Source organism: Ischnura elegans, chromosome 5, assembly GCF_921293095.1.
Source record: "Ischnura elegans chromosome 5, ioIscEleg1.1, whole genome shotgun sequence".
In the NCBI taxonomy this organism is placed as follows: Eukaryota; Metazoa; Arthropoda; class Insecta; order Odonata; family Coenagrionidae; genus Ischnura; species Ischnura elegans.
The window spans coordinates 39727795-39740092 of NC_060250.1; the positions used below are offsets into that span (position 1 = coordinate 39727795).

Consider the following 12298-nt stretch of genomic DNA (forward strand, 5'->3'; position numbering starts at 1 on the left):
CAGAGACTGAAGAGTTGAGGCTAGACTTTGTTGACAATGAGATTTATTTAACAAACAAGTCATGCAAACCCAGGAAAAAATATTTTGGGAATTCTTGGAGGGTGAATATATTTCAGGGGAGTTCATTTGGAGGTGTTTTACCGAAGACGAAGTCTCACAAGCAGGTCGGGGGATTTGAACCCCTCATCTTTCCCAAATTTAAAGCCTTTCATCACTAATCCATAAATATTGGATGAAAAAGTCGAGGAAGAATGCCAGCAGTTTGTACCTAAAAACTCAATACAAATTTTATGGGTTATATATTTCCTTGCTAATAATATAATATTTTATCTCTTTTCAAAGGTTTTTAAAGCGAAAACAAGAAGACGTGTAGATAGAATGAGTTTATAATCCCGCCAAGGTAGTTACTATCGATTCTATCGAATCTCTTGCGCCAGCGACGTCGACGATTAATCGAACTGCGATGTTCGATTCTTTCGATATTCATCAATCGATTCCGTTGTAGCGAACGCACGTGTGGCTTTGTTCGGTGAAAATTGGTGAAAATTGTGAGAAGATATTAAGTAGTTCTATGGTGACATATCATCAGATTTCTGCTATTAATTCTTTTAGATTGTGTTTGCTTGTAGTAACCTAACCCAGCTGCCGGTATGGTTGCTAAGCGTAAGAAGAAGGTATGTATTATTAACAAGCACCTGCATTTGTTTGGCTTAGAAGGAGATCATAACTTTGATTGTATTTAATTTATTTCCCCAGTATGAGTCAGGTGAAGGGTCTCAGTATATTAGCAGAAAGTCAGCTCTGAAAAAACTTCAATTAAATTTGAGAGATTTCCGAAAGCTATGCATCATAAAAGGTATTTATCCGCGAGAACCCCGCAACAGGAAGCGTGCCCAGAAGGGTGAGCCTGGAATCAAGACCTTGTATCATATGAAAGACATCCAGTTCTTGTTGCACGAGCCTATTATATGGAAACTAAGGGATTATCATGTAAGTATGAACGCTGTATTTGGTATTCTCATTTAATTTGACCGGGCTTCATAAGAACGAGGTATCTCCGTATTACATATTTGGTTATGACCGAACAGCCGTGAAGTGTATCCAAAACTAAAACCTCTTGAAAATATTCAATGTTGTCAACGAGAAGCTGTCCGCTATCATTATCCACACATGAAGTGTGCTGGGAAAATATTTGATCATTGTCTCGATGAGTCAGTAATTTTGTTAAGCTTAAGTCATGAGTTCGAAAGTGTAAATAATTTCTGTCAATGTTGAATTTCCCGTGTTTCTAAGTGTCGTAGCGACCTATATATTTTGCATTAAACCCGGCTTGAAGCTAGTGAAGGGTTAATCTAAGTTTTGTCATTTGTTGACTATCGTCTCACCAATTGATATTGGATTAAATGCGTCAACCACTGCAAATATGTTATTTTTGTAATCGTTGCCTGTCGTTATTTGTTTGTCGTATAAAAACTGATTTTCTTGTAATACTTCGATATTTTTTCTTACAGATATTTACACATCGGGTAAAGCGTGCTAAAGCCCAGCGAGATTTTGAATCTATGAAAAGATACCTCAGAAATCATCCCACTTTAAAATTGGACCATATTGTTAAAGAAAGGTAACAGCTGCCCCAAGTTTAATTTTCGATTCCCTTGCCTAATACCCACACAAATCTTATTTTTCTTTGAAGTAAATCCAATTTATTTGTGTGAGAAGTAGAGATTGTCTGGTTTCTTCATCGCGTAAATGGAATACATATATTGTGTGTTACGAACACAATGTTCGATCCAATTTGGTCAGCTTTAAACATTGTCTTTTATGCTTAAGGATGCATCGTTTAAAATTAGTATATTTCGCCTTTATTCATCAATATTAGATGATCTATTGGTTGCAATGTATGGCATGCCGTATGAATCTCCCAGACCAGGACTTGAGTGGTTTGTAATCCTGTCTTATTGGCTAGATTCCTATTACCTTTGTGGGCCTGCTGTTTCTATTGGCATGTGTCTCAATTCTGAGAAACTGGTGCACTCTTTTTTTGTTTCAAAATTTTTCATTTGTAGGTTGTAACTTGGATATTTGCCACTTCATGCTTACTTTCTGTAAAAAAAGGGAGACACCCAAGTTTGAGAAGCTCTATCGTCCAAACGAGGCAATCAATTTCAATGCGACAGAAAGCATACGACTTACATATCTTGGGAAGGAAAACTCAGATGTACATTTGGTTTTCTTTGTTGAATTCAGAAAATAATTTTCTGTCCACCTGTGAAATAAAAAATATTCATGCAAATTCCCTATATATTCAAGCAGGATTTTAAAGCCATTATATTATTTCATTGTATCGATATACTTAAAACCTATTTTATTGCATATTCAATTGATTATAAACATTCAAGTACTTTCCTGTAATTTTTCTATTTGCTGGAATTTTTTTTATTTCTGTAGGAATGTGTATGCTCAAGCAGCATCGGATGTGACTTGTTGGAAATCATGCTGTAATTTAAATGGAATCTTATTTTCCTGTGCACTATTATCTCTTTATTAGGAATAGTCACAAAAAATATAAATGCAGGACTCATTTGAGTGAACTTATTGAAACAGGTCAAATAACAAAGATTAATTCCCAAAAGTCCTGTTGTAATTATGAATTTTTGGCAACATCAGATCAGTCTGTGGTCTGTACTCGTGGATTATTATGGTTAACATACTACCAATGTTGTGTTCCTGGTGAGGGGGCTGTATGAGAATAAGGTTGTCTTAGATTTGTGATGTTTTTCTTATTGAAATGAAATTTGATTCCACAGGTATCCCACATTCATTGATGCTCTCCGAGACCTGGATGACTGTCTCACGCTCTGCTTCCTGTTCAGCACCTTCCCCAGTATGAAGCACATTCCTCGTGATCACTTAATCATGTGTCGAAGGTTGACAGTGGAGTTCCTCCATTACGTTATTGAAGCCCGTGCTCTGCGAAAGGTTTTTGTGTCCATAAAAGGATATTACTATCAAGCTGAGATCAAAGGACAAACTGTTACATGGATTGTACCACATCATTTTTCATTTCAGGTGAGCATAGCCTTTTAGTCTAAGTAATTTTTTGAGTGACATGCCAATAACTATGGAAGTATCATTCACCATTTTTTGTAATGCTTTCCCTGTGTGCTGGTAAGAATCTAGGAATTCATTCTCATTTGAGCTTAACAAACCCTTCCTTTGAGTCATCAAAACAAAAGATTCTTCTTATGGGTCCTTCACCTTCGTCGTTCCTTCCGGCTCCTTTCTTCACGAAACCCTAAGTTTGTTTACAAGTGACATAAGCGTTTCCATTTCTTACCTGGCAACCTTGCCTCCTATCCCAAACTAGATCATTCTGCGGACAACTCTCGGCGGCCAAACTCTAGGGTTATCAATTTATTAACAAAGTCTCGGAACACATCTAGTTCATATATCGAGGACTTACTGTAATTGGGAAGATAACAACCCTTGATTGCATAGTGCCACATTCTTCTGTTGAGAAACTGAAACAAATTTTCTTGTTTTTTTTTTACATTTGCACGTAATTTAATCGCATATATTATAATATACTGTTTTTTTTTTTTACGATTCCTAACAGAAATGTTCATACGAAGCTTCAGTTTTTTGGTCCTGTAAACTTTGTGATAATGAGAGAGTACTGCATATCCCCTCTTTTTCCCTAATATTTGAAGCTAGACTTTTGAGAAAAAGTAATTTAGTACAAATCAAGCCTGTAAGCTTAGAGGTGCTTAGCCTGTTTTGTGATCATTATGTGCTGCATAATACATTATTTGTATTGTTTGTATTGTATTTTGTATTTTTGTATTGATGTATTTTGTATTTTTTGTTGATGTATTTTTTGTAGATGATTCCAGAATTTTAATCCCATAACTTCCACTGAAAATGATAATTGACCCCGTCTTTCGGTAACTAATTATCGGCGATGAAAAATTCCAGAGAAGTCCAGGTTGATAGCTTTTCATACTGTTCTAGATTCTGGAAACTTGCGGATAGGGTAACGTGATTTATGTAGATTGAAAATTAGCTCTGGTTTTACTGTGGTATTTTGCGTGCTTTTGGTTATTCAGATGCTTAAAAAAATAGACCAAGTTTGAAAATCAAATACCGCAGATTAAATTAAGAACCATCAAGATAAATAGCATTTCCATTTAGCCGTCATACCTAAGCCAGGGTTTTGTTTGGCTGAGCATTTTCTCTGCATAAATATGTAATCAGGTGTAAGATGAAAGTTACCATGAGTTTGTGACAACAAAAGCTAACCTACTAATAACTGCAACTGCATATAATTTTAATGTTGTCTGCTGGGGTGGAATGTCTTGGGAAATGAAGACAATGGGTCTTGGGATTAACATTAGTTTTAAGATTAGTTTTTTATCTTGAACTCTGTGTTTTACATATTAATCAGTATCTTGGAGTGAAAGTCTTGAAAAAGGTCCAACTTTTTGGTTTAATGTATTTTTAAACCTTCATCAGGGGTTGACATGTAAATGAGTTTATAATTTTGATACATAAACATAATAAAATGTTATAACTGTTTTTTTACAATAATGTATTAAAAATTTAGTGCATGTTAAATTAAAATTGTTAATTAACGAAAAAAAAAGATTGTTGAGTTTTGATGTACTATATTATCATATTTTTGAGTATACATACTATTAAAAGGTGAGTCAATATTCTACTTAAATCACAAAATGGCATTAAACATGGCGTGATATTAAACTAGCATTTCCCATATTAGATAAAGCTTGAATTGGAATTAGGATTGACAAAAGATTTGAGAACATTTGCTAAACCAATACAACATGATTCAGGGTTTTATCAATGTGTTTGATTTCTACAGTGATCAGTCATTGTAAATTAACACGATCCTTTTCTTTTTTTGCAGCCCCATCAAAAGCACGAGGTGGACTTTACTGTGATGTCTACTTTTGTTGAATTTTATGTTCACTTGTTGGGATTTGTTAATTTTAGGCTCTACCACTCCCTCAATCTCTATTATCCACCTAAATATTTTGAACTACCTGGTAAGTTGGATTCTTTTTGTTGTTAACAAATGTTCTGCAATTTTGTGGTAGTTACCTAAGCTTAGCTAATACCGTATATCTCCGAATACAGTCCCCCTCTGAATATAGTCCCCCCCCTAATTTTGAGGCTTCAGCTTTGGGAAAATTTTAAGAAATGTGCTTGAATATAGTCCCCCCTTCACTTTGACCACGGGTATTTTTGGAAAAAAAGGGGGAATATATTCAGACTAATATGGTAAATTAATGTAGTTTGGGAGTTAATTTTTAATTTAATTATTCATTGTTTATTCTGGACATTAGTCAGGCCGCTACATCTCTATAAAAAATTTTTGGAATCTGCTTTTTTATTGCTGAGGACAGAATTAGGGATTTTGTTATAATAATGGTTTCATATCTCCTTTACACGGCCCTGAAAAGTCTATTAGCTGGAAAGAGGCAGATTTAAATTTGCTAAACTTAAGGCTAAATACTAGAGAGCATTGTTCATTGACTAAACTGTTGGGGAAAGAGCTCAAATTAATTGGCATATTAGTCTTAACTTTGTGTAATTTGTTTGTATCCATGATATTTCTCTGTGTGCCTCAACCTTTGTGGGTCAATTAGTTACGAAATGTGGTTTTGGTTTTCTATTTATAATTAGGATTTATTGCCATACAAATGGATTTGAATTTTATGATGCAAAGTGAAGTTTGATGCGTAGAAAAGGCATTGCTTAAACTGTTGCCCCCATTCATGTGCACATACACACTGGTACTTTACAGCTGTGTTATGATAATTTGATTTTTTTAATTCTCACTTTAGAATGCACGTGCATAGCTCAGGACAATATTGCAGAACTTGATTTTATCTTGAGTCATCACACTACCAAATCAGATCTCAAACTCAAGTTGAGTTAGAGTTTGAGTTCATATTTTATAAACTAACTTCAACTTCACAACTTAAGCTAGATTGACTGTGGCAAAATTAATCAAATAATGCATTTTCCTAAAATATTTTCATTCATGGTCTCCTGCTCATCAAAAACTAGCATTATTGGAGTACAATGTCACATGTGGCAGTATTTTACGAGAGATATTTCATTTTAAAAACGGGAGGTGATGGTAGCTGACATTTTGGAATTTAGTGACTTATTTGAGTTGTGTTCAGGTGAGGTTTCTTTATACCAATGTGACAACCGAGTCTAGTTAAAGTCAGGATGAAGACTTAAGGAACGTTTTCGAATGGGCCTCAGAATGTATGTTTCATTCGCGTCCGATGAAAGTCCTCACCTGACAAACCAAATGTCGCAGGTTCAAGTCCTGCCCTGGTAGGTAGCCCCTATCCTGCACATGAGTGTTTGTGATTATTCATGATTTAATAGCCCCCTCCTACCATTTTAAAAGGGCACATATGTGCTGTTTGTGGGGGAAATGGATATAAATTACTTTGAGCCAGTATCCATAGTTTAAGAGTTTTGAGTGTATTGACAATTACTGAAGTTTCTTCTTTATTATTTTTACATTTTTCAAAATATTGACTCAAGTGTGAACATCATTTTGATCTCTCTCCCATATCAAAAATAAGAAAATTGCTGTCTCCCTTTTCCCAAGGGTAGGTGTATAGCACTTGATTCATCCCTTATTGGTAGAAGTTTTAGGAATATGAATTGCTCAAGCTTATTTTTTATATCATGTTTGACAGACAGACAATCAATATAAATATTATCTTATGGTTTCTTATTGATTTAATTTAACTGGAGAAAGTTTATAATTCTGTGATTTTCTGAACCTGTTAACAGTTGAAGATGCAGCAAAGACATTGGTTGATGAAGAGGTCTATGTCTCTGAGCGAGTAGCTGCTCTGAATACACCCTTATCAAAATCGCAAGTAGTCACTGAAGAAGAAGAGGCACAAGTGGATGATTTTGTGATGGTAGGTGATAATAGGCTAACTTTTGGTGCATCTTTATGTATTTAAATTTATGTTTATTAATTCTTCAAAAATTTATTCCACATTTATAATTGAAATTCATTTTTTGTTCACAGTCTGAAGATCCCTCAAAAGTTGATTCTGCTCGGCAGGAGATGGAGGCCGTAAAAAATTTGAAAAGTCTTTTCAATGGTCTTAAGTTCTTCATCAATAGAGAAGTGCCGCGGGAGCCCTTGACATTTGTCCTTCGCTGTTTTGGGGGAGAAGTTTCATGGGATAAAACACTATTTGTGGGAGCAACGTTCCCTGAAACTGATGAAACAATTACTCATCAAATTGTTGATAGACCTGCTGTTGACAAGCAGTTTTTGTCCAGGTAATTTTTTTTTCATCACCATCCATCTGAAAGAGTTAAATTGACTGTCTGGTTCAGAGAATGATAAGTATGTTATCAACAAATTTTGGTGGTATATTAAATGAAATCTTCCCCTCACATGTTTTATTTTTTGGAGGTACATAATTTACTCACTAACGAGTTAGGCTGTAATTTAATTTAATGGCTGTTTTTTTTTCATTTTGGAAGTTTTATTTCATTCATAGCCTGCTAAAAGTTTTACTGTTAATATGTGATTCCCATTTTATTGCCTGATTTGAAAAACGGCTATTAATATTCGCATTTTCATTTTAATTGCTGGCTCCTTAATTTTTCCAACTGCTTTATAGGTATTATGTGCAGCCACAGTGGGTCTTCGATTCAATAAATGCGAGGAGACTCCTTCCTGTGGAGAAGTACTTACTTGGCTGCGTCCTTCCTCCGCACCTCTCACCGTTTGTTGATACCACACAGTCCGAGCAGTACATTCCTCCAGAGCAGAAGGCTTTGGAAGCTGGTGAAGATGCTGCAGGTTAGTACAATGCTGTTTTGAACTGATGAAATAAAACCATTGGGCATCATCATTTGATGGTATAAGAGAGGTGAGCCTAGGTGTGGTTGAAAGAACAACATGATATGATATATCATCGAGACCCCCTTCTTGGGATGATTGGCCTCATAAATTTTGATGCATGTATCGGCAAGGAGGTGTGCTTCAAATTTTGTAGTCCATTGTTTTCTGCCTGAGTCATCGCTGCATCGTTATGTCAGCTAAAGATAGTTTTCTTTGTGTTTGTTATTACTCTTGGATAGAGATTGACTATGGTGACCATTCATGAGACTCATCAATTATTTCATTGCAGAAAAAGAAGAAGCATCTGATGATGATGATGAGGAGGAAGAAGAAGAAGCAGCTTCATCAGATGACGAAGAAAAAGGTTCAGAAGAAAGCGAAGAAGAGGAAGATAAGGGCAGTGAGGAAGATGAGGACGATGAAGGTGCAGATGAGGAAGGAGAGAAGCTGGGTGTGATTAATCCAAGCCGTGTCAAAGAAAAGGAAGAGAAGGTAAGAGCCAACTACTGTTTAAAGAATCGAGGATAACTATATATTTTTTTTACTCATTGGATACAATCTAAGTCCCTCCCTGATTCTCAGCTGGAATTAATTTCCCATTGGTAAATTTAAGTAGAACACTAGGAGTAAAGTGCATTCATGTCAGGTGAGCTTATCTTGAAATGGTCTGTTTAGTTTCAAAATTAGTACATATCATAGTTTATAATATCATACCTAATGCTTACTAACTGGGATGCAATAGTATAAATGGTAAATTAAATTGTATCACAATTTCATATCCAACAAGTGTTGTGGTTGTCATTTTTTTTAACATTGCTGCTTAGTTAGGAAATTGTAATAATATGGAGAAGGAATGGATAGCTTGAATGAACTTAATTTTTTAGTTCCTGTGTGGTTGTATCATAGTTTTTCAAACAGATTTTTTCCTGTGCTAATACTTATGTGCATTTTATGATGTATTTTCATGGTAGAAAAAGAAAATGGCTGTTGTAGCAGGAACTGTCACAAAGGATGATCCCATTGCTAAGAAACGTGAAGAACGTCAACAGTATAGGTTGAGGGAAAAGATGGTTAAGAGAAAACACAGAGGTTTGTATCGCAGCATGGTTGCTGGTAGAGCTGAACGTAAGAAGGAGGTATGGTTACTTGGTAAGAAGAGGAAACGCATTGAGGCTGAGAAGAAAGAAGAAAAGAAATTAACGAAGAAAAAGGTTGGTGGGACTGAGAAGGAAAAAGCAAAAGTAAAGACGCCTGTCAAGTGATTTAAACTGCAGTGCTTGATAAAGCTGACTGTGAATATTTTTGTCACAAGAGGACTAAGTCGAAGTGGAATTCTCAATGTGAAGCCAGAAAGAGAGGTGAACTAAGATTTTTATTATGAATTTGATGAATATAATTTTATGGTTCAAAACAAAGTTTTATTTAACAGAACGTGAAGCTTTTATTTTTGATCCCCTGTTTAATGGAAATGAAGAAAATATTGACTATGAAGGAATAAGTTTATGCTCATGGGAAGTGTTTCAGTGATGCCCTATTATTATAGTGGAATAACTTTTCTGTCATCCTTTCCCTTGCCCAGCAACTCTTTTCAGTGGTACATAGTAGAATTTTCCTTTTAGGTGTAATTTGATGCCCCATCAGGATTTATTTTGGATGGGACAGGTTTAGATTTGCTTCCTTTTTATATTGTTAGCTTCAAACTGAGGATGAGTCTGTTCCTAAATTTTTTTGGTTCTCGGTACCGGTCCGGTTCTCACCCATCGGTTCTAGGTTCTTGATACTTGGTTCCAAGGATGAACTCTTATTACTTGAATCAATGGCAAATTTAAATGAAAAGCCGCAAGAAGTGGATGAAAATAATTTCACTGAAGATGTAAATCAGCAGGAAACCTCTGTATTAAAAACTTCAGATCATCTCCATAATTTTATTTGGCAAGTAAAAAAGTTTAAATATCACGTTGTTAAAGAATGCATTATTGACCAATACGTCACATTATATTAGACAGCAACTGGTTCTTTCTCCAGGTTTTGATTTCAAAAACTGAACATTTTACCCCATCTATTCTTTTTTTTTGGCAGAAATATTGCTGAACTATACTGAACAGGCGTTCACTAATAACTGTGGTGGCCGGTGTTTATTTTGAAGGGCCGCGTGAAATATGCTTGGAGCACAGTTTACATACTGCTTAGTTAGCTAGTATAGCCTCAGAATTATTAGTGTAACTCCTCCAACTTCTGGCGACATCATCTGTTAATTAACTGTGAGTCAGTTCAAAATATATTCTGTTTTCTTTGACGTAACTTAAATTGCTATATTAATTGACAACTTATTCACATGCTTCACCGTCACAGTTCTTTTAACCTCAACAATAAACTGCTCAACACGCCAGTACAGTGACACCATGGATGAACTGATTGGCCATGAGCTAACACAAAATTGTTACGCAATTTTGCATTCTGTAGGATAATAACACTTTTTGATGCGTTGCATAGGTTTATCAACTTATGAATAAGCTCTCGGAATGCATCTTTCTCATTTGTCGAAGAATGACAGTATATGTACATGATTCAATCATAAGACCACTTTCAGACGAAACGATTTTCTGCCGGCTGCCGTTCACGGCACAAGGCGTTGCAGAGAGTCCTCTTGTCTGAAAGCCACCTGAATTGTACGTGAATGGTGGCCGGCAAAAAGTCGTTTCGTCTGAAAGTGACCTCAATGTTGCATTGTCTTTATTTCATACTGTAAACGGTGCATCATTGGTCGGGATTGAAATGGGCACCATGCGGTCAACGGTGCAATTAAACTTGTATTACATAGAGACCTATGATAAGTTGAAAGAACGGTGCCGTGGATGGTGGCAGGTGAAAAGTCAGCTGGTTTGAAAGCAGCTGTGCCTACGGAAATGCTATATTGTTGGCGAGAGCGACAAACTGACGAACCCTTAAGTGTGCGTGTAAGCAAGCAACTCTCAGAAGAAAAAACCGTGGATGCCATGCTATCGGAAAGTAATATGTATATGCATTTTTAATTTTTTTTCTACTTATGGCCTTGAATATGCTGCAGATTATTTTGGCTTTGGGCGCCAAATTCAAATCCTCGCAACTGTTCCGATCCGGTTTGAAAGTACCAACTTTTTGCGATTGGTTCTCGATACCGGTTCCACAGGCCAAGAACTGGGTACTAGAACCGACCCATCTCTACTTTAAACCAAACAACCACATGTTGTATGATCAGTTTCATGTAGGCATGACTAGAGCTTAAATTTATCGATCGAAAAGCGATGTGACTGCTTGGTGAGGGATAATGAGGTAGAGCTTATATTTTACGTTATTTGATTGTTTTAGGATTATCCAGCAATCACTTCCATTGCCTTTCCGTTGAACAATGCCCCATTTTCCCATCCCTATATATTAACCATTTACTACCCTTCCCCTTTTCAAAACAACATTTTTATCAATGGAAATGTACAAGCAGGAAAAGCAGACCAAAGGCTGGCGAGAATTCACCAAAGCTGGTCTCTGTCTCCAGCTTCATGCAAGATTATGCAAGACTTTTCCAAAGATATGAATTTTGTAGTGAAAGCAATTTTCGGTGTGTTCCAAAAGATATGACAGAGAATGGCTGCCACCAATCACCCTGACTCATAGTCAGAATTATAGTAAAGGGCTGTATGAGTAGTTGCGCAACTGGAATTCAAATGGAGACAACTGTATTTGGCTAACTGGATGCAAAATAGTGTTTTCCCTAGGAGTTAAAAGCTCTTTTCTAACTTTGCACCCATATACCACCTTTCAGAAGAGTTTGGTTGAATCAGAGACCTGTTTGCTCAGTTGGGGAGGCTAACAGTCACAGGTCCTGGGGCAGAAGCAGTCTTGAGTTCTTAACTTTTCTTACGGATGCAAAACCCACTGCAGGCCTCTCTTGATCCAGACTAAAGGAAACATTTCGAAGGAAATGACCGTGAATGGATTCTCAGCTTCTTTCAATTACCGTATTTCTCTGAATATAGTCCCCCCTAATTTGGACGCTTGAGTTTCGGGAAAAATTCCCCCCTTTACTTTTACCATAGGCATTTTGGAAAAAAAGGGGGGACTATATTCAGACAAATACGGTATCCATTTGTCCTTTCTCCTCCATTACGACTGATTTACTGAATGTTGTGTGCTGCCTGGACCTCACCAACTTCATTACATTCACTCAAGTCCAATAAAAGTCTGTTATATTGTGTAACCCTATGCAAGTGTAATCCACTCTTAAAGTATTTTTTTAATGGTTGGTATGTGTGATAAGGCATACAGAATTAAGCTACTTATAAAGTGGGAGCAATTGTCTATGGCAACTATGAGTCAATTTTGCCGAGGGTGTCTGAGATTGCA

At 36.2% G+C, this 12298-nt stretch overlaps 1 protein-coding gene across 1 annotated transcript; it reads left to right on the forward strand.

Annotated features, from left to right (window-relative positions):
• The first annotated feature begins 490 nt into the window (after positions 1 to 490).
• Positions 491 to 9349, forward strand: LOC124158754 (pescadillo homolog). The gene is made up of 10 exons (XM_046534028.1): positions 491 to 674; positions 757 to 990; positions 1512 to 1621; positions 2808 to 3069; positions 4925 to 5063; positions 6841 to 6974; positions 7088 to 7347; positions 7695 to 7876; positions 8208 to 8410; positions 8890 to 9349. The coding sequence occupies exons 1-10, from the start codon at positions 651 to 653 to the stop codon at positions 9178 to 9180; spliced, it is 1839 nt and encodes a 612-aa protein (XP_046389984.1). The 5' UTR covers positions 491 to 650; the 3' UTR covers positions 9181 to 9349.
• The last annotated feature ends 2949 nt before the right edge of the window (positions 9350 to 12298 follow it).

Coding starts and splice junctions, on each gene's coding strand:
- LOC124158754 (XM_046534028.1), top strand. CDS start 651: ATGGTTGCTAAGCGTAAGAAGAAG. Junction 3,070..4,924: donor CACATCATTTTTCATTTCAG/GTGAGCATAGCC, acceptor CTTTTTTTGCAG/CCCCATCAAAAGCACGAGGT. Junction 7,877..8,207: donor AGCTGGTGAAGATGCTGCAG/GTTAGTACAATG, acceptor ATTTCATTGCAG/AAAAAGAAGAAGCATCTGAT.